The sequence below is a fragment of the Diaphorina citri genome, unplaced genomic scaffold, assembly GCF_000475195.1.
Source record: "Diaphorina citri unplaced genomic scaffold, Diaci psyllid genome assembly version 1.1 scaffold125, whole genome shotgun sequence".
Taxonomy (NCBI): Eukaryota; Metazoa; Arthropoda; class Insecta; order Hemiptera; family Psyllidae; genus Diaphorina; species Diaphorina citri.
Window position 1 is genome coordinate 143,693 of NW_007377562.1, and position 23,143 is coordinate 166,835.

At 37.2% G+C, this 23,143-nt stretch overlaps 1 protein-coding gene across 1 annotated transcript in view; it reads left to right on the top strand.

Moving 5' to 3' along the window:
* Positions 1-23,143, top strand: part of LOC103524911 (myosin-11-like) — an 82,558-nt gene that overhangs the window by 31,575 nt on the left and 27,840 nt on the right. Inside the window, 8 exon segments of the mRNA XM_026820183.1 lie at positions 5,722-5,851; positions 17,197-17,215; positions 17,490-17,563; positions 17,910-18,005; positions 19,094-19,189; positions 21,363-21,554; positions 22,067-22,139; positions 22,142-22,166. Of these exon segments, the coding sequence (XP_026675984.1) occupies positions 5,722-5,851; positions 17,197-17,215; positions 17,490-17,563; positions 17,910-18,005; positions 19,094-19,189; positions 21,363-21,554; positions 22,067-22,139; positions 22,142-22,166 (705 nt within the window).

A 23,143-nucleotide genomic window follows, 5' to 3' on the forward strand; every position in this document is an offset into this window, starting at 1 on the left:
CTGTTCCGTCTTACGTCTTATCAAGGACTCGAGATTTATAAATATTGTGTACTAGCAACATGTCAGAAATTACTGAAATTTAAAATGACAAAACCTGAGATTACTCAATCTGCAAGGATTACGTAAACAGATGATACCTACTTACCTATTTCGAATTCTCACGTTGCCGTTAGTGGGTAGGTATAAATGAAGGAATGTGTATGGATTCACCACAAAGTTTACCCGTTCCGTCCCCAAGTGTCTATTTTATATGAACAATAGTTACAGTTTCACTTTCTACAGTTTCTAGCAAATCTTGAAACATTGGAACTTAGAACGAGAGATAGTGTTCCTTCAGATTGATACTCAGAAGTTTCAAATTAAAAATTGAAAGACATACTTAGGCAAGGGTAGAGAAGAATAGAGGCATATTCCACGAACGACTCTCCGCAATCTTCACATTAAACTCCACGCAAATTACTTTCTGAGCGTGAAGTAAAATTCGAGGAGTGCAGAGTGGTTCGTGGAACAGAGACCTAGTCATGGAAATCGAGGGATTGAAGAGGTAGGTACAGGTCAGCATAAAAATGCTCTAGATATCATTGAAGACAATATTCCACAATAAACAAACATACAGGGTGTTTACGAGAATAATAAATGGCTCAATATTATTACTGTGCACGAAGTAGGTAGGTACTTCAAGAAAATTTGACACCCCACCCTGTACACAGTGGTACACATACTAGTATCATCATCTCGCTGGAAACGTGTAGATTGGTCCAAGTCCCATCATAATATGGATATTATGATCCAAACTTCAACTTGGAAACTTACTACGGCTTCTACGTACATGTGCTAGAAAACTTTGACCCCGTGATATTTTCTAGCTAATACTTCAGACGACCTTCGGACTCGATAGAATTTTGCTGACAAAACCTTTTTTTTTTTTTTTTTTTTTAAAAAATAGGGGTTTTTCTTTTTTCTCCAAACCAGCTTGAATCGTGTATTCGCTTGTTTTTGTGTTTTTCATATTCCTTGACGTTCTGCATATTTTATTTAAATCAAGGGGTAATCTTACTGTTTTTTAAGTACCTCCGTCCCCTAAATTTCTGGAAAATTCATGGAAATTTACTGGAAAAGTCATGGAATTCCATTCCGGGAAAAGCATATAAATCCTGAAATGGTTTAATTTGTCTTGCGTTTCTTCTCAGTCCATTCTGATTTGGAGGAAAATCCTTTTGAACGCAAATCCTAGGCTACCCTGTAATATGCTTAATGTATAGCTACTGACATGACGTACCTGAGATAACAGGTAATTAGCACTATGCATGCTATCATATTATTGAGTATTGAATTATAGTTGTTTAACTGGTACAGACGTAGGTACTCGTAATATTGGGTGTAGTTGATTGTCGATTGATGGAGTATGTGTTTGATGGATACTTACATATGTATGTATTTACGAAGTCAAGGTTATTGGTTTTTGTGCGGAATTTATTACAGAACAATAATATCTTCAGGTTGCTAAAGAATGACATTGCATCGGTTAAACATACGAATCTGACGATTTGTGAGTTACATGGTCTCAAGTTCAAGAACATCCAATCCATTTGAAGATTTTCTCAAGGGCTGGTGTGTTCAGAACTTCGGAATAAAAGCCTTTCTACTTCTGCTCTAATCGGATCTAAGCTAAGTAAAGAACTAGCCTCCGCACTCGGGAATTTTGTTACAGAAAGAAGAAGAAGAAGAAGAAGAAGAAGAAGAAGAAGAAAAAAAAAAAGAAAAAAAAAAGAAACTTGGGCTATGTTTATGTATGACGGGTAGAGAATTTCGAATATTGTTGGGAGAAAACCATGTTGGTGTTCTGCTATTATGTATCAATGTATCCCATGTTGGGTCTGTATGTAGTAGGAAGTCATTCCTCTGGTAATTAGCTCTCTTTAGCTCGGTGCTCGGTACCAGTGTTGTGGGTAGCTCCAAAGCTCTCTATTGAAAAGAATGAAGGTGGTGTATTCACCTGTCGGGATCGGGATTCGAGTAGGTGACTCTGGCCTTGGAAGACGAACCGTTTCCACGCACCATAAAACTTAACCTATTCTTAGAAACTTTTCTGTTTCAAGTTCATTCGCAACTTCGGATCGGGAGGTTGCGGGTTCGAGTCCTATAGTAACGTCAGAAAATTCAACAAAATGTGTCTATTAATCAAGGAACGACATTAAATTTGTGACGAGCATTCATGGTTAACACAATGAACATTCCTTACTGTCTATTCTCATTTTTAGGAATTTTTAATCGTGTTAAACATAATATTTAAATGCTTGTGACAAATATCGTTCCCCAATTATTACACCTAGATAAATTTTATGACTTGACTTGGACTCGAACCACCAACCTTTTAAATGCTTGTGACAAATATCGTTCCCCAATTATTACACCTAGATAAATTTTATGACTTGACTTGGACTCGAACCACCAACCTTGAGATCCAAAGTCCAACGCGTTAACCACTGCACCACTGAGGTTGGTGTCTATTCTTATATTTACGTATCTATTGACCTTTAAACCAGACACATCAATGTAAAACTCGAACAGAGAACATATTTATTATAAGGGAAGACCTATACAACAGTGAAAATCCAGAGGAAATCAAAGGAGAAATCGAATCCATACTAACACTACACAGACAAAAAACAAGAATTCCAATGGTCAATCACTCATCATTGAGTTATCTATTGTGGTGACAAGAGGATGTTTCAGTGGAGATCATATTGATTGAATAGACACGGTCAGGTCTGATGTCTACAGGATAGGGGACAGTGTGAGAACTCAGTGAAGGTCAAAATGATTAGAGTACTCTACTCACATAGGTACTACCTTACCCTATAAGTCTATACCTATCTACAGTACCTATCTACCTAATTGTACATAGGTATGTATCTATGGGTGTGCTATGGTACAGACAGATTGGTCCACAAATCAACTGTTAAGCCCGGTACACACCCTACGAACTACGATATGTTGACGCGACTTTTGCGGAAAATTCACTCGTTTAGACCGGGATTTTCCGCAAATACAAACGCAACGAAAGAACAAGTTGGGAGATTGTGTCGGGCTTTAAAGATGTCAAGCTTGGTATAGTCTTAATGTTGATGGATCAGGGGTTCTCAAGCCCTTACACATGGCAGAAAAGAACCATACATATGTAAGGGGTATTAAGTTATGAATGGTTCTTCCATATTTAAGCGGAATTGCCTTATGGCTGGTTCTTTTCTGCTTAATGCTGTCCAATTATTTGTGTTCTGAAGCGTTGCACCATGAAGTTCGATCTAAGGTGTATGGGTCTCTTTTCTAAGGAGTTGGCTCCTTAGAAAGTCACTTTATATTTCAATGCAGTGCCTTTCTTTTTTAAACACCCTCCTTGGATGCTAGGGAATTTTAGAGAATTTGTAAACAAGAGAGCTCCTTGGAATGCAGATGACTGACTCCTTGGATTGCATTTCAGGCAGATGAGAGCAATAGATTTCTAACCTTCTGATATAGCCAGATAGAAACAAACCTATCTTGACCATACTTGTAATGATTTGTGTCACTTCCATCCATTTCACCCTTGTCTTATAGGTCTTGTATGGCCTCGTCTCATGTCTTGTGGATGTCTTATAGGTCATTATTAGATCCCGCTATCACCCTTATGTCACAACATTGAGTTTCACCCACATTGCAGTGTTTGCAGGGAATGGAATCGCGAAAACATTCTCAATTACTCAACATGTTGAGTGCAAATAAAATTCCATGCCAAATACTTCTCGAGAATCTCGTGTTTTCATGCCTTCTGAATGTGGCGAATTAAAATTTCTTCGAGCTGCCACCAGTGTGAAACAAATCAATACCAACTTTTGTTTGTTTGTTTGTTTGTTTGTTTGTTTGTTTTTTTTTTTTTTTTTTTTTTTTTTTTAAAAGAAAATAGTTTTTTTTTTTTTTTTTTTTTTTTTTTTTTTTTTTTTTTTTTTTTTTTTTTGTAAAAGAAAATCGGATAAAAATTCGAACAATGTTTTATTGCACATACTTTGTACGTAAAAAGGTGAAATCTGGTGTTCTCGTGTTGACCCAGCACCTGAATGTTAAGTACCTATTGTGTGTGTCCATCTGATGAGAGGCATACTTCGGGATAAACGTGCTACGACACAGACCACACGAAGCTAAGCTAGCAGTTTTTTCACTACTTCGAAATAAAATGTCGTTGAAACACTCTTTTTGAGGCTCACAGAGTGCACATGTAGATGCAGATTGTCACTCAGCCATCTCTCATCGGCTCATCACCCGCACAAAGCGTCTATCTCTGCTTAAAAAAATTTGGTCCAGTTCCAACTTCCAACATGGAGATTGACATCAAAACACGTGGATTTTTGAACAAATTAAATTACCATAAAACTGATGAGGATTAAAATGGATAAGATTATAAGGATTAAAATTTATTACTCTATCTTTTGATTAAGAAAAAATAAATAATATTAGGCTCTTTCCAAAAGTATGTAATTAATTCGAAATTAAAATTTACAACTTCTAAATAAGATTATTTGGGGAGGTGACATTTAGATTAAGATCCAGCATATTTCAGCATACACATACATTTTAGTTCTTCAATATTTGAATAGGTACTTTGAATCTTTAACAACATTGGATACGAGTATGTTATCTCGGTTTCTTTCTTCGATACATCTTTAGTGCCTAAATCATAAATTAACTCATGGATATCTTTGACTTTGACATGATAAACCTAAATACATCTTCGAAACATCAACTTGTTACCTTCACGTCTTGAATCAGTGAACTCATTATGTACATATCAGTATGAGAATGATAAAGTTCCACTAACACCGTGTGAATCTTGTGGAAGCGTGGGTTTGAAGAATTTCATATGATTATGAGGAATGGTATTAAAATTCATTGATATAAGTAAAACCTACAAAACATTGTCATTGATGAAATAATAATAAAACCTTCAAGATATTGATGGAACAATAAAACCTACAAGTATTCTGAGTCCTTCGAAACATCAACTTGTTACCTTCACGTCTTGAAGCAGTGAACTCATTATGTACAATTGTACATATCAATATGTTATGAGAATGATAAAGTTCCACTAACACCGTGTGAATCTTGTGGAAGTGTGGGTTGGAAGAATTTCATATGAGGAATGGTATTAAAATTCATTGATATAAAACCTACAAAACATTGTCATTGATGAAATAATAATAAAACCTTCAAGATATTGATGGAACAATAAAACCTACAAGTATTCTGAGTTTATTTGAGCTGGATTGTGTGTCTTGATATTGGTTTTAAAATTCAAATATTCGTCATTCAATCTGACCGATATATTCTACCTGTTACCTGATAGTGATAGTGAAATTTGTTACTTTGACTTTAACAAGAATCTATATCATTATGGAACTGTGTCAGTTGCCAAAAAATATTACCGATCAGTCCGATGATACAAAATAAATGATTTATCTAATTTTTGAAGGATATTCGGTAGTGTTCTAATACGTGTTCGAAATGTAAGCTCAGTACATAATTGTTCAGACCTTGTAATTGTACCCACCCTACTCAAAAAAGTTCACCTTTTCGATTTTGTTCCCCAAGATAATTGACCTCTTTCTAGGTAGGTACAATGATTTTCTTTCATGAAATATGAAATTCTTCGAAATGAAATAAAATGAAATTCCTTCGTTCTCATTTCAGATGGCGGGAAAGACCGTGGAGGTTGAAGAATCAGGCCGCGCTCTCAAGGTTCACACCCACACTCCTCATCTCGTCAGCTTGGGAGGGGGACGGTGGAGTACAGCCGTCACTCTACATCAGATACCTCCAGGTAAGTACCAGGTACCAGAAAAAGATAGGTACAAAATATAATTTACCCCAATTCACGTGCTAGCCTAGTTACCGTTATCTATCAAACCTCTCTCTCTCTCTCCCCCCTCTCCCTCCAAAAAAAGAGAAGGTGCCAAATAAATAATGTGACAGGTGACCTAATAAAAATGGTCTGCATGCTGACATCACTGACCATTCCAAGTTGTTTTGTTGTTTACAAAATTTACAATTTTCAATTCTCTCTGCAGACAACTCCCCTGGGACAATGCTTACTTGATTGAGATGAATATATTTATTCATTTTATTTCTACACAATTTTGAGATGAATTTATTTGTTCAAATTCTCAAATGAGAACACGCATTTACTTTAATTCGAAATTTCAAACAGTGGCTTAGTGTTACGAGGGTATACGGATTATGATGTTTTTATGTTATTTTTAGACGCTCATCCATCTACGCTGAAATGATTATAAGCTAAGCATATACAAGATTGTTGTTTACTTTGGAAGTAATTAGGTAATCAGCTCAAAGACTGATGGACAGACGCATTAGTTTATCATAATTTCATATCAGATAGGTATAGATCCATCATACGAGTTTCTTATGCGTAATACTTCTCATCAGTTGAACTACAGGTATCATCACCTATGTAAAATGTACCTAAGTACATGTTCTACTTAGACAGTCTAAATAAGCACTGCAATATAAAATCAATAAAATAGCTTCATGATATATTATCTTGAAGATGGGTTCAAATTTTGTAAAAAGTCTCATATAAAATAGAGAATACCATCTATAGGCATTAACCCCACCCAATCAAACTTTGTTTTAGCAAATTGTTTGATAACATCAACATCTAAAAAAAAAAAAGTAAAAAAATAGATAGCTTATTGCTACTATTCATTTACATACTGTTGATTTCCTATGGAGTTTACAGATCCCACGAGTGCATTGCCTATCTAGATCCATCATACGAGTTTCTTATGCGTAATACTTCTCATCAGTTGAACTATACAGGTATCATCACCTATGTACAATGTACATGTTCTACTTAGACAGTCTAAATAAGCACTGCAATATAAAATCAACAAAATAGCTTCATGATGTATTATCTTGAAGATGGGTTCAAATTTTGTGAAAAGTATTATATAAAATGGAGAATGCCATCTATAGGCATTAACCCCACCCATAATCAAACTTTGTTTTAGCAAATTGTTTGATAACATTAACATCTAAAAAAAGAAGTAAAAAAAATAGATAGCTTATTGCTACTATTCATTTACATACTGTTGATTTCCTATGGAGTTTACAGATCCCACGAGTGCATTGCAGCATCAAGATTGTTGTTTACTTTGGAAGTAATTAGGTAATCAGCTCAAAGACTGATGGACAGACGCATTAGTTTATCATAATTTCATATAGCATTGCCTATCATTCCTCTCACATCTGGCAATATGTGTCTCATCCCAGAATTCCAGATGTACTGGTACTCCATGTCAACTACTCGTATAGAGAGTGTCGAGGTTGTCGTAATTAATGGAGCATTGGAGGGAATTCAAATTTTAAGGGCGCGTTCACAAACAATATGTATGTATTTACGAAGTCAAGGTTATTGGTTTTTGTGCGGAATTTATTACAGATCAATAATATCTTCAGGTTGCTAAAGAATGACATTGCATCAGTTAAACATACGAATCTGACGATTTGTGAGTTACATGGTCTCAAGTTTAAGAACATCCAATCCATTTGAAGATTTTCTCAAGGGCTGGTGTGTTCAGAACTTCGGAATAAAAGCCCTTCTACTTCTGCTCTAATCGGACCTAAGCTAAGTAAAGAACTAGCCTCCGCACTCGGGAATTTTGTTAAAAAAAAAAAAAAAAAAAAAAAAAGAAGAAGAAGTTCTTTCCTGTAGACATTTTTGTACGGAGTCTTTTTTCCTGGCAATAGTGGTTAGGTTGAAGAGTTCCTCATCTGAAATACCAGACAACATTATTGACAGGTTCTCCTTCCTGTATATACCTTCGAGATTTTTTCCTGACAAGTCAGTGGTTGGTTGAAAGAGCTCCTCTAGGAGAATTCATTAAAAAAAAAAAAAAAAACCATGTTGGTGTTCTGCTATTATGTATCAATGTATCCTATGTTGGGTCTGTATGTAGTAGGAAGTTATTCCTCTGGTAATTAGCTCTCTTTAGCTCGGTGCCCGGTACCAGTGTTGTGGGTAGCTCCTAAGCTCTCTATTGAAAAGAATGAAGGTGGTGTATTCACCTGTCGGGATCGGGATTCGAGTAGGTGACTCTGGCCTTGGAAGACGAACCCCACATGTCTCGTAAAAATCAACCTACTTGTTTTCGGTACGGTGTATCGTGTATCATCAGATGTCAAACTTGGTACTGGTACAGTCTTACACCCATATTTATAAACAAAATGCTGGCTCTTAAGTTCGTGCTAAGCATAGTCTCAAGGCATTTGATTGGTCAATTTTGACTTGAGACTGATCTAAGAACGATCATTCTTGTTCATAAATACGAGTGTCAATGTTGATGGATCAGGGGTTCTCAAGCCCTTACACTTGGCAGAAAAGAACCATACATAATATGTAAGGGGAATTGAGTTATGGATGGTTCTTCCAACTTCTTCCATATTTGAGGGGAATTGCCTCATGGCTGGTTCTTTTCTGCTTAATGCTGTCCAATTCTTTGTGTTCTGAAGCATTGCACCATGAAGTTCGATCTAAGGTGTATGGGTCTCTTTTCTAAGGAGTTGGCTCCTTAGGAACAAGGTCTTTAGACCCGGCTCCTTAGAAAGTCACTTTATATTTCAATGCAGTGCCTTTCTTTTTAAAACACTCTCCTTGGATGCTAGGGAATTTTAGAGAATTTGTAAACAAGAGAGCTCCTTGGAATGCAGATGACTGACTCCTTGGATTGCATTTCAGGCAGATGAGAGCAATAGATTTCTAACCTTCTGATATAGCCAGATAGAAACAAACCTATCTTGACCATACTTGTAATGATTTGTGTCACTTCCATCCATTTCACCCTTGTCTTATAGGTCTTGTCTGGCCTCGTCTTATGTCTTGTGGATGTCTTATAGGTCATTATTAGATCCCGCTATCACCCTTACTGGCCTCGTCTTATGTCTTGTGGATGTCTTATAGGTCATTATTAGATCCCGCTATCACCCCTATGTAAAACATTGAGTTTCACCCACATTGCAGTGTTTGCAGTGAATGGAATCGCGAAAACATTCTCAATTACTCTACATGTTGAGTGTAAATAAAATTCCATGCCAAATACTTCTCGTGAATCTCGTGTTTTCATGCCTTCTGAATGTGGCGAATTAAAATTTCTTCGAGCTGCCACCAGTGTGAAACAAATCAAAGCCAAATTTTTTTTGTTTGTTTTTTTTTTTTTTTTTTTTTTTTTTTTTTTTTTTTTAAAAAAAAAAATTGTTAAGAATATAAATATATTGAAATATTATATTGAATTGTATGTTTTCAGGTATGCTGACTTGAAAAAATTGGTTATTTTGCCGATTTAAATGGATAAGAGTATAAGGATTAAAATTTATTATTCTATCTATCTTTTGATTAAGAAAAAAGAAATAATATTAGGCTCTTTCCGAAAGTAATTAATTCGAAATTAAAATTTACAACTTCTACTTAAATAAGATTATTTGGGGAGGTGACATTTAGATTAAGATCCAGCATATTTCAGCATATACATACATTTTAGTTCTTCAATATTTGAATACTTTGAATCTTTAACAACATTGGATACGAGTATGTTATCTCGGTTTCTTTCTTCGATACATCTTTAGTGCCTAAATCATAAATTAAGCACATTGGGATTTTACCCGACACATTGCTTCTGCTGAATTGTCAATGGAATGATCCTAATGGTGCTTTTCCACGCACCATAAAACTTAACCTATTCTTAGAAACCTTTCTGTTTCAAGTTCATTCGCAACTTCGGATCGGGAGGTTGCGGGTTCGAGTCCTAGTAACGTCATAAAATTCAACAAAATATATCTGTTAATCAAAGAACGACATTTGTGACGAGCATTCATGGTTAACACAATGAACATTCCTTACTGTCTATTCTCATTTTTAGGAACTAGATACACATCAGGTATATCCATAGCCGTCTTTTCCTGTGCTTAGGCTGGGTTTCAACAACCTACATAGTTACTTTTTAGCCCCTAACAGCCGAACGAGCCCTGTTAAACCTAAACAAATAAAATGGAACTCAGCAGGCTGTTAGCTTACGGGTCTTCTAAGGGCTGAAAATGTAGTCATGTCATGTGAAAAGCATTGTCATGTCTTATAAGTCAGATCAGATGTGTATTTCATTACAAAAATATTACTTAATTTTTAATACCTACGAGTACCTATGATTTCCAAGATATGTATGTGCCTTGTAATCCGGACATTGGGAATACATCAAATTATAAGGCCAACCACTCACTATCAGGTAGATCTGATTGGCGAACCTTTTCAGCCGTACTCCGGACATTGGGAATACATCAAATTATAAGGCCAACCACTCACTATCAGGTAGATCTGATTGGCGAACCTTTTCAGCCGTACCTGTTGAGTCTACCAGATAATGTGTGTGCTCATCAGGTATCAGGTAGACCTGACACGCAGACCTGATCTAGATAGGTTTTTATCTTCGTCGTATAACCTTAACCCGACCGACTTTTAGGGCTGTTTGCCCCCCACATCTAAGCCTCAGATAGATAGGAAGATAGAAATGACCATGAGTAAAGAAAACGGTTTAACATATGTAATGCACCTATATCTAGGCAGTAAAGTGAAACAAAAAGCAATAGTTCACCCTTAATATCCAGTAGTCAAATGACTCAAACCGCGTTCATGACTCTGCTGTGAACTGTAGACTTTACTCAATGAGAATTTATCCGTGTCCGAGACTTCTCATGTGGATTGTGAACATCATATTGTTTTCTCCTAGAATTCTGCCACTGCGATGGCTGGAGCAATTTACGTATCTATTGACCTTTAAACCAGACACATCAATGTAAAACTAAAACAGAACAAATTTATTAAATCCCCCTCCTGGTGTGTTGAAAGTATCTTTCTCTTGTTCATTTTCGTTCCAATGGTCAATCACTCATCAATGTGTTCTCTATTGTGGTGACAAGAGGATGTTTCAGTGGAAATCACTGATGTAGGAATAAAGCAAGGGAGATATTGTATATGAGGATGTTTTAGTGCAGATCATATTGATTGAGTAGACACGGTCAGGTCTGATGTCTACAGGATAGGGGACAGTGTGAGAACTCAGTGAAGGTCAAAATGATTAGAGTACTCTACTCACATAGGTACTACATTACTCTATAAGTCTATACCTATCTACAGTATCTACCTAATTGTTCATAGGTATGTATCTATGGGTGTGCTATGGTACAGACAGATTGGTCCACAAATCAACTGTTAAGCCCGGTACACACCCTACGAACTACTTAGGTACTACCTTACCCTATAAGTCTATACCTATCTACAGTACCTATCTACCTAATTGTACATAGGTATGTATCTGTGGGTGTGTTTGTGTTATGGTACAGACAGATTGGTCCACAAATCAACTGTTAAGCCCGGTACACACGCTACGAACTACGACATGTTGACGTGACATTTGCGGAAAATTCACTCGTTTAGACCGGGATTTTCCGCAAATACAAACGCAACGAAAGAACAAGTTGGGAGATTGTGTCGGGCTTTACTTCTGACGGTCCCAAGGCACCAAGGCAATTTGCTCAAAAAAAAAAATATATATATATAATAGCGTTCCAGGGGAAACATTACCTAGAGCCTATTTAAATACTCGGGAAAAGTGTCGGGATTGGTGATAAAAGAGGACATGAATGACGCGTTCCAGGGGAAACATTACCTAGAGCCTATTTAAATACTCGGGAAAAGTGTCGGGATTGGTGATAAAAGAGGACATGAATGACCGCAATTGTGCATCTGTTCCAAAGATAACAAATTCTGATACAAATAACAACATGCTTACCTATGTATGTAGATTATAATAGCGTTCTTGTTCCCAAGTTCAGTTTGAGTCATATTCAGCTTAGTGAACATTTATGATTATGATTATGATTATTACACTCTGGTTTGTGCTAATTGAAATGGCAACACAATTATTCACAGTTTATTGCTCATTAGCAGGACTGGAATAAAATTTAATTAACGCTCTGCTCTGATGGAGGAATTTATTCGTGTTGAAAAAATGAAATAATTCATTTAATGTTTTGTTGATAATATCACGGGAATTGTTTACAGTTTCAGGCGCCATATCTAGTGTTTGATTTAACTACAATGTGTTTTTTGTTAGCATTAAGATAGAAAAGCTAGAGCTTTTTGAAAGAAGAGCTCTCTTACAGGTCATATGAGTCATATTCAGCTTAGTGAACATTTATGATTATGATTATTGCACTCTGGTTTGTGCTAATTGAAATGGCAACACAATTATTCACAGTTTATTGCTCATTAGCAGAACTGGAATAAAATTTAATTAACGCTCTGCTCTGATGGAGGAATTTATTCGTGTTGAAAAATTAAATAATTCATTTAATGTTTTGTTGATAATATCACGGGAATTGTTTACAGTTTCAGGCGCCATATCTAATGTTTGATTTAACTACAATGTGTTTTTTGTTAGCATTAAGATAGAAAAGCTAGAGCTTTTTGAAAGAAGAGCTCTCTTACAGGTCATATATTTTCTTGATGATAAACCAGAGCATAGGCGGTTCTTGCCTAAATTTTTGGGGGGGCTTGATTTTGAAGTTACACCCTCAAAATTTTGATTTAGCTTTATGTAAAAAAAAAAAAATCTGGTGTGAACATCACACGACTTTCCTTATCCTATTGAATGATGCTTACTTTTTTTTAATGCATTATTAATGTCCTTTGTTTTCTTTGAATATTCCAGGTAGCACGGTGAATATTGGCAAGAATTCGAGTTTCAGGTACAATAATCCGGCCGAGGCTTCTGTCATGAAGAAATCATTGTCGGATTCCTTTAGAAGTAAGTCCATATTCCATGTTACTGCCAGTACCTAAATCACAGTTTAAACTTAGATTAAAAGTTTTAACTCTGACCAATCTGATTGGTTGATTTCGAAATTTTTAGGCAATAAAAAACTTCTGATGGAGGAATTTATTCGTGTTGAAAAATGAAATAATTCATTTAATGTTTTGTTGATAATATCACGGGAATTGTTTACAGTTTCAGGCGCCATATCTAATGTTTGATTTAACTACAATGTGTTTTTTGTTAGCATTAAGATAGAAAAGCTAGAGCTTTTTGAAAGAAGAGCTCTCTTACAGGTCATATATTTTCTTGATGATAAACCAGAGTCTCACGAAGAATCAACTTTGTTTTGTTGAATTTTTTCATCATTTTCAATGAAGATTGTTCAATGTTGAATATTCTATTGTTGGCTCCGTTTTACCCCTATTTTAGAGATCACTACTTGATCTTTTATCAAAATATCACTACCTACTTGATTTCTCATTACATGCAATGTTGTCATAGAAAAAAACAACTTGGATATTGTACATGTGTCTTAAGGAATAAAAGATATAGTGATGCCAGCCTACTTAGCTTAGTTGGTAGTGCGTCTGCCTTGTAAGCGCTAGGCCGCGGGTTCGATTCCCGCCCGGGGCGGATTTTATCCTGATGGGATAATGTTCGTTCTCGGAACGGCTGGCTTTCTCCTATCCTGTCTTCCTTCTCTCTTCGATTTCGGGACGATAAGACCATATCAGTTACAGTTCCCTCTGTCAAACCTCTTAAAAAAAAAAGATATAGTGATTATAGTGTAACAGCCTCCCTATCGTTCTATCTTATCAATAAATAACATTATGTTTCTGAGAAACTCATTCCACCACAAACGACAAGTCACCCGTCACTCAAACTCAAATACATATACAACAGCCTCCCTATCGTTCTATCTTATCAACAAATAACATTATGTTTCTGAGAAACTCATTCCACCACAAACGACAAGTCACCCGTCACTCAAACTCAAATACATATTGCTATGTTCCCTCAAGTAGGTCTTATGTCACAGCAAATGTCTTGAGCGTAGCACTCAGATCTCCTAAGATCTAGTGGTGCTCAAAATGGTCCACGCCTGTGATCCACCGAACTGTGGGCTCTTGTCAAATTCATAAGGTACGAAGTCTATCGATATCCACTGGAAACCCATCCATAGTTGGTAAGATCACTTGATCACTGTGGACTTGTTTTAGTCGAATTCTAGATGGACCATATTGTAGACGCTGCCTTTCATTTGTCTCCTAATTCAGTTTTCAGTCAGGAAAGAGGATCTGAAGCTGAACTGCTAATTTTATAAGAACCTTCCACTATTGAGGATCATTTTATTGGAGGAAGATCTTAAGCTCATATAATTATACTAGCTGAATTCCGTCGCTTCGCTCCGGAATCCCGCTAGTTCATCCCGAGGCATGGCCAAACTTGTGGAAAAGGCATTCTGCTAATTTTATAAGAACCTTCCACTATTGAGGATCATTTTATTGGAAGAAGATCTCAAGCTCATATAATTATATCTACCCTAATCCTTCATCTTCCCATCAGAATGGCAGGCCATCAAGTCCCAGAAAGGTTAGGTCTTGGTTGTATTTTTTGAACTCCATCAGGCAGTCGAGTTCTTATCTTGGGGTCTTACAGAGCCTATAATAATTCTAATGTCACATGTGTTTGTGTGTAATTCCCCACAGAAATATTAGGCGGAGAGCCAAGGTGTCTCATCTTGCACCGGAAACTGAAACACATGCTTTATTATGATTCCGATGAGCTCTAGTGGTGTATGTAGATTTTAGTCTGGCTGCCAAACGCACTCAACAACCCGTGACCTCAGTTTCTTTGTTTGCCTGAGTCTCTGACCTTTGTGAACTTAAATCACTCTCGATTTAATTTTTTGTTGACAGTGTTTTGGTCTTTGTTTTTGTTATGGAAAAGGAGTGGAGTCTGGCTACATTTATTAAGATAGCAAAATTCATAAACCATATTTATGAAGTGTTACTTTAATTTATTCCTTTAAAAGTGTTCCTTTTTGTTATAATTTGATCAGTGATGCACAGAATAAGCTCAGAGTTTTAACAATTTCCTAGCCATATCATCTAACCAGCGTTAAAGTGTTAAACATTAGTTCTACACAGAACTAAAGGGTTCCCGTATGCAGCAAATCATGTGTGTTAAATTTGTCACAAATATAAAATTTAAATGCATCTCTCTAATCTCTAATGCTAATGTGCGTTATGGCCTACTCAAGTCTTTTCTAAAAAGTAAATAAAAATCTGTCGACTCACTCGTCTAAAATAGCTTTTTAACTAGAAAGAAGCAATATTTTTTCAATAAAAAATTCAAGTCACCCATCCATCCCATCAGCATAAAATACTGAAATCACACACTTACATGGTTATTTACATTGTTTCTTGGAATCAATTCTGGTTTCCCGTTTCCCATAAACAGTGTCGTCCAATAAATTGACTGATACGAAGACATGGTTATTATTCAATATCCAATGTGATTTAACTCTTTTGTGTCATGTATATGTAGTCATGCTGGAATTCCGCAGTTTTGACACAGACTTAATAACCTACTGGTGGCACCTAACACAAGGTGAAATGCTGACAGCGCGGTTTTTGGCTTGGGCGAGGGTTCTAATATTACCAGATTGGCAAATACCACACGTTTTGCCATCAGCCATTCCTGTGCCCACCATCTTCCGTCTACCTACTCGAGTATACTCGATAACCATAGAGTTTTGAACAGTTGGCAATTCTTTATTAGGTGTTTCATAACAAAAACACACATGGGTGCAATGGGTTTCTAGGAATGCTTTGTTAGAGTTGTTTCTTCGTAGTCATGTCATGTGAAAAGCATTGTCATGTCTTATAAGTCAGACCAGATGTGTATTTCATTACAAAAATATTAATTTTTAATACCTACGAGTATGATTTCCAAGATATGTATGTGCCATGTAAGTAATCCGGACATTGGGAATACATCAAATTATAAGGCCAACCACTCACTATCAGGTAGATCTGATTGGCGAACCTTTTCAGCCGTACCTGTTGAGTCTACCAGATAATGTGTGTGCTCATCAGGTATCAGGTAGACCTGACACGCAGACCTGATCAGGTCTACCTGATATCGAGTGGCTGGCCTAAACCTAAGAGTTTGCAAAATGGACAGTCTCTAATTAGGACGTTACTTCAGGGACCTGAGTACCAATGTACGTACATACCTAGTACATATTGTACATTGCTGATGACTTTCATTGGAACCAATCGAAGACCTGATCAGGTCTACCTGATCCTGATATCGAGTGGCTGGCCTAAACCTAAGAGTTTGGAAAATGGACAGTCTCTAATTAGGACGTTACTTCAGGGACCTAAGTACCAATGTACGTACATACCTAGTACATATTGTACATTGCTGATGACTAACTTCATTGGAACCAATCGAGATGACCTTGACAGCAATCAGCAATAACCAATAAGATGTGATAACCAATAACAATAGCAATGTCACAGTAGGTTAGATCGTGGTCAGGAATAAAGATTATGTATGCCGGTCTAACTGGCGCTAAATCATGTGAATGCCATAAATTAATTAACATGTACCCGTGGTAGATACATGGAAGATAAATTTATGTTGGGAAGGTCAGAAGGTATAATCTGATATCCACCAAAGATTTCCTCATAAGGATTGTATCACATCTTAATCTCAACTTCTGGAATTCCCAGTCAAATGCATTGTTCCATAAGCTTACGACTCAATCAAATGCTTATCAAACTTCAATATATCTGAAAATAAAATTCGTTTGTAAGTTACCTACCCAACAAATACACCAAAGGACCCTATGGACATTGCACAAGCCTTCGACTTCGTCAAAATGTCCAAGGGGATTTTTCAAATCCATCGACCATCAGATGAAACTGGTGAGGTAGTGGTCAAGACGCTCGCCTGGTAATCAGAAGGGCGTATGTTCAATCCCAGGCGAGGTTTGTAATTTCATCCTCATCATTGAGAATTTGAGCTCCACAATAGTAGTAGCTTACTGCTAAAATAAAAGGACTCTTCACTCTCTAGTCGTATTCGTAAATGAGGTGTGTCCAAAGATAAGTCAACCGGCCGTCGATGGACATCGATTCACAATAAATTCACACTGATCGACGGCCGTCCACTATGTGTGGACGGAACAGCGCGCCCTAAGGGCTTTCATTGGTATTTTTGTAACCACATCTAAACCACTGTAATTCATGTTACTGTTTTCTTTTTTTCTCAGGTCGTCAGTCCCTGGGGTAGTACGTACAGCTAGTGCAGCACTCGTTGTTTAAGGGAAGGCGAGTCGAACCTGTGCACTGCTATCTAGAGAATGAAACAGGGGTGCGTCACGCTCTACCCGAGTAGACAACTGCGGACGGTCTCTGTCGACGAACCCCGCCTGTATGGCGCCCACCAAGCTGACACAAGGTAATCATTCTATTCAGCTCTTTTGACTTAGAAATGGGATGGGATTTAAACTCCCGTAAAAAAAAAAAGAAAAAAACTGAAAGATTTGTTCTTTATGATTTACAGTGTTTTCCTGAGATCCTCTGAAATGTTTGAGATGGACAAAAAATTTGGAGAACTGGTACGAAAGCTTTTCCAAAGTCAAAAACCTCGGAACAGGGACAAAAAATTTGGTACAACGTATCGAAAGCTTTTTTCAAAGTCCCAACAAAAAACGATGAGCAACAAAGAACCTCGGAACACGGTATTTTTATGTATATGTATCCAGATTTACAGTACTGTTGAGTTTTAACGGTTATAGATTCCCCGAGCCCTGAGGAACAAGTACTTTCGCAGTATACCTCATTATTCAGAGTAAGTACTAGCTAGTTTTTTAAAGGAAATTTGGTTGTAGATGAGAAAAAAATGGGCCCCCTTCCTTCTTTTTTTTTTTTTTTTTTAAAAAAATGCATTATTAATGTGCTTTGTTTTCTTTGAATATTCCAGGTAGCACGGTGAATATTGGCAAGAATTCGAGTTTCAGGTACAATAATCCGGCCGAGGCTTCTGTCATGAAGAAATCATTGTCGGATTCCTTTAGAAGTAAGTCCATATTCCATGTTACTGCCAGGACCTAAATCACAGTTTAAACTTAGATTAAAAGTTTTAACTCTGACCAATCTGATTGGTTGATTTCGAAATTTTTAGGCAATAAAAAACATTCTTGGTGAAAAAAAGGGGTTTCTTTTTCTGTCCCCTTATCCCTGCTGTGAAGAAGGTTCCCACTCCACATTTTCAAGTATTTGTTGACATAGAAAAAATAGACTTCATATTTGACTAGAACTAGAAATACTGATCCAATAAAATGGAAACTGATGGTTGTGTCAACAATGATTTGTAATGGGGAAATAGGTACTCGTACCCAACACTAAGTCAGTGGTGTATACGAAATGTATTAGACTCCCTATTATGTGAAATATTGTATCAACATCATTGGGCTTTTTACAACTTGAACATCCCCGCATTTCCGTGTTTTCGAACCCTCAATTCCCCTAAAAAGTGCCCATACCCCCGAAAAAAAAAAAAAAAAAAAAAAAAAAAAAACCGCCTTATTTAGTTAGCTATGTCTTTTGACTTAGAAATGGGATGGGATTTAAATCCCGTAAAAAAAAGAAAAAAAACTGGATTTGTTTTATGATTTAACAGTGTTTTCCTGAGATCTCTGAATGTTTGAGATGGACAAAAAATTTGGATAACTGTATCGAAAGCTTTTTCAAAGTCAAAAACCTCGGAACAGGACAAAAAATTTGGACAACTGTATCGAAAGCTTTTTCAAAGTCAACAACAACAAAAACCTCGGAACACGTATTTTTATGTATATGTATCCAGATTTACAGTACTGTTGAGGTTTTTAACGTTATAGATTCACCGAGCCCTGATAAAACCTCGGAACACGTATTTTTATGTATATGTATCCAGATTTACAGTACTGTTGAGGTTTTTATCGTTATAGATTCCCCCGAGCCCTGAAGGAACAAGTACTTCGCAGTAGGTACCTCATTATTCAGAGTAAGTACTAGCTAGTTTTTAAAGGAAATTTGGTTGTAGATGAGAAAAAAATGGGCCTCATACCTACTTTTTTTTTTTTTTAATGCATTATTAATGTGCTTTGTTTTCTTTGAATATTCCAGGTAGCACGGTGAATATTGGCAAGAATTCGAGTTTCAGATACAATAATCCGGCCGAGGCTTCTGTCATGAAGAAATCATTGTCGGATTCCTTTAGAAGTAAGTCCATACTCCATATTACTGCCAGGACCTAAATCACAGTTTAAACTTAGATTAAAAGTTTTAACTCTGACCAATCTGATTGGTTGATTTCGAAATATTTAGGCAATAAAAAACATTATTGGTGAAAAAAAGGGGGTTTCTTTTTCTGTCCCCTTATCCCTGCTGTGAAGAAGGTTCCCACTCCACATTTTCAAGTATTTGTTGACATAGAAAAAATAGAAATAAAAAACATTCTTGGTGAAAAAAAGGGGTTTCTTTTTCTGTCCCCTTATCCCTGCTGTGAAGAAGGTTCCCACTCCACATTTTCAAGTATTTGTTGACATAGAAAAAATAGACTTCATATTTGACTAGAACTAGAAATACTGATCCAATAAAATAGAAACTGATAGTTGTGTCAATAATGATTTGTAATGGGGAAATAGGTACTCGTACCCAACACTAAGTCAGTGGTGTATACGTAATGTATTAGACTGCCAGTTTAGATTGAGATGCCCTATTATGTGAAATATTGTATCAACATCATTGGGCTTTTTACAACTTGAACATCCCCTCAATTCCCCTAAAAAGTGCCCATACCCCCGAAAAAAAAGGCTTTATTTCTGTGACTATTTTATCCCTCATAGCTACATTAGCTACTCGACTGAGTGGATATCGCTAGCTAGTTGCTGATAACAGATAGGATGGAGATAAGAGACTGGAATCAGGTGTGTCAGCTTACATGACTATTACTGCTGAATACGTAGCAGTATTGCTCCGTATAGCAGAGGCTCCTATAACTGTTGAAAAGTTAATATTATACCCTAGTTAGTACTGTTTAAAAGTTAAATATACTTAATTCAGAGGTTTTTGTTGGTAAGTGAATATACCTAGTTTAGAGTGTTGCTTGTTAAGACTGTGGAATAAAGGTAGTTTTCAGTTTTATTCTGGTTGTATATCCGACATATCCGTATACCACAAACTATGGGAACCATAGCTTCTATACCACTGTGTCAATGCCAACATTAAGGTAAAACCCATTCCTTCTCAAAAGCAACGTTTTAGGTGAAAATAGTTGTGGTCAGGTACGCTTCAAAATGGGTTGGAAAATACGCTGCAAAATGGGTTGGAAAATTGTCTTAAAATGAAAAGAAAAGTTCAGATAACCATAGATACGGGCATCATCATCAGGATCTAAAGGCAAGGCCGACAAGGTGTAGCCAATCATGCCTGTCTGTTGCTGGTCTCTTAAGATTTTTGGGGTCTTCCTCTAGGTCTTTTCCCCAATACTCTTCCTTCAATTATGTTGGTGATACGGAACATAGGTAACTTCGACAAATTTAATGTCCCATTTATCTTTTGGTTTGAAAACAGCTCAGAGTCATTAGTTATATGAATATTGTATATTGTAGTAATAGTGTGGGTGTATTAGCATAACTACCGCTCAGATTTTATATTTTCAAAACTTTCGTCTTCTCTGTTTATGTTTAATTCCAATGTTGACATTCACATTTAGGTTGACACAATGTTGACATTCACATTTAGGTTGAGCACTCGTGTTGACATTATAGGTTTCTTATCTACCGAAATGTGTAAATGTTTATTCAGAACAAATGAGAGACCATTATGCCTATGAATATTTATTAAATAACTCAGCTGAGGCTGTGCTGTTAATCAATTGTATAGGACTTTTTGGTCACAAATAAAGGCTTAGTAAAATGATTTCTTCAGATGGTCACCCATCCAGGTATTAACTGCGCGCAACGTAACTTCAGTGATCCGTGGGGGAACTAGTGCATGCAACGTGCTATCACCGCTGGCTGTACCAAAGTCACCTTTTCAGTCCCATCTCTATCCCAGCAGAATAAACAAGTAAATAAGCCTAATCCATTGGGTTTAAGAAACTGCCCCCTTTATCTTTGGTGTAATTAATAAGGTTTAATGAATCAACTTTAAATTCTAATACCCTCCTGTTTCTTTTGGTGATCCTTGGGGAAGTAGTGCATGCAACGTGCTATCACCGCTGGCTGTACCATGGGGATGAAAAGGTGACTTTTCAGTCCTCCCAGCAGAATAAACAAGTAAATGAGCCTAATCCATTCGGTTTAAGAAACTGCCCCCTTTATCTTTGGTGTAATTAATAAGGTTTAATGAATCAACTTTAAATTCTAATACCCTCCTGTTTCTTTTTCAGGAAAATCCAAACGTTCTAAGAGCAAGTCTCCCGCCTGTACTCAGCATGATTCATGGGATTCTCTCACCTCAGCAGATGAGTTGCTTGCTAATCTGATCTCGCCTAAAGTCTTCCCCTCCAATAGTGTCACTGTAAACTCCCCTGCCTCTTTGGTACTTGGGCCTAACAAGTTCCCCACCCATCTGAATAATGGTAAGTCGCCTTTTCCCGTGTACAGACGGGGTCCTCTCAATCAGCCCTAACTAGGGTGATTGCTTTGGGCTGACATTTGGTTTTGGCTACAAAATTTACGAGCGGATGCCCTTCGCACTCAACCATTGCTATATCTTTAGCAAGGGGAATTCAGGCTGGTATACTCCCTGTAAAGTCCCCCAACCAGACTAAGCTGGTCTACTCCCTGTTTAACGTCCCCCAGGCCCTAACAAGTTCCCCACCCATCTGATAAAAATCGGTATGTTCTCGTGTTAATCCAGCACCTGAAAGGGTAATATTGTGTCTCTTCTCGCCCTTCTGATGAGGGACATACGGGACGGGCATGTTACAACACAGACCACACGAGTCCAATTTGGCCGAGTTTCATAGAGCTACGAAATAAAAATGACGCAGAACTTTTTTTTTCATTACATAAGATTCTTTAAAAGTTAGTTCAAATTTTCAAATTAAACATTTTCCAATATTAAAACATCCGTCCCTGATATCAACAGGTGTCTCGAAGCCGCCCCTGGATCTCGAGCTGAACGGCTATCATCCGCAAAGTCCCAAGCCTGTCCATCGAAGATCCCTTCACCTCTAGATACACATCAGGTATATCCATAGCCGTCTTTTCCTGTGCTTTCACCAACCTAATTTTACTTTTTAGGTTCTAACAGCCGAACGAGCCCTGTTAAACCTAAACAAATAAAATGGAACTCAGCAGGCTGTTAGCTTACGGGTCTTCTAAGGGCTGAAAAAATATCGTTAAAATCCACCATTCAACTTTTTAGATAGGTTTTTCTTATCTTCGTCGTATAAGCTTAACTCGACCGATTTTTAGGGCTGTTTGCCCCTACATCTAAGCCTCAGATAGATAGGAAGATAGGAAATGACCATGGGTAAAGAAAACGGTTCAACATATGTAATGCACCTATAGTCAGCTCCCATGGCGTAGTGGTCACTGCACTCGCCTTGCACGCGGGAGACCCGGGTTCGATTCCCGGCGGGGTCAAGTTCAAGCAAATGATTGACTCCGTGACTGGATGTTGCGGGGCCCACTCAGCCTCGTGAGGAAAATGAGTAGCTATGACATGCAGGCTGTTAGCTTACGGCTTACGGGTCTTCTAAGGGCTGAAAAAAAATCGATAAAATCCACCATTCAACTTTTTAGATAGGTTTTTCTTATCTTCGTCGTATGAGTTTAACTCGACCGACTTTTAGGGCTGTTTGCCCCTACATCTAAGCCTCAGATAGATAGGAAATGACCATGGGTAAAGAAAACGGTTCAACATATGTAATGCACCTATATCTAGGCAGTAAAGTGAAACAAAAAGCAATAGTTCACCCTTAAGCTGATGTTTAATATCCTGTAGTCAAATGACTCAAACCGCGTTCATGACTCTCCTGTGAACTGTAGACTTTACTCAATGAGTATTTATCCGTGTCCGAGACTTCTCATGTGGATTGTGAACATCATATCGTTTTCTCCTAGAATTCTGCCACTGCGATGGCTGGAGCAATAACTTCTCTTCGTTCGTTCAATAATGTTTTTATGGTTATTTTGATTTCCAGACTCTACACAACGGTGA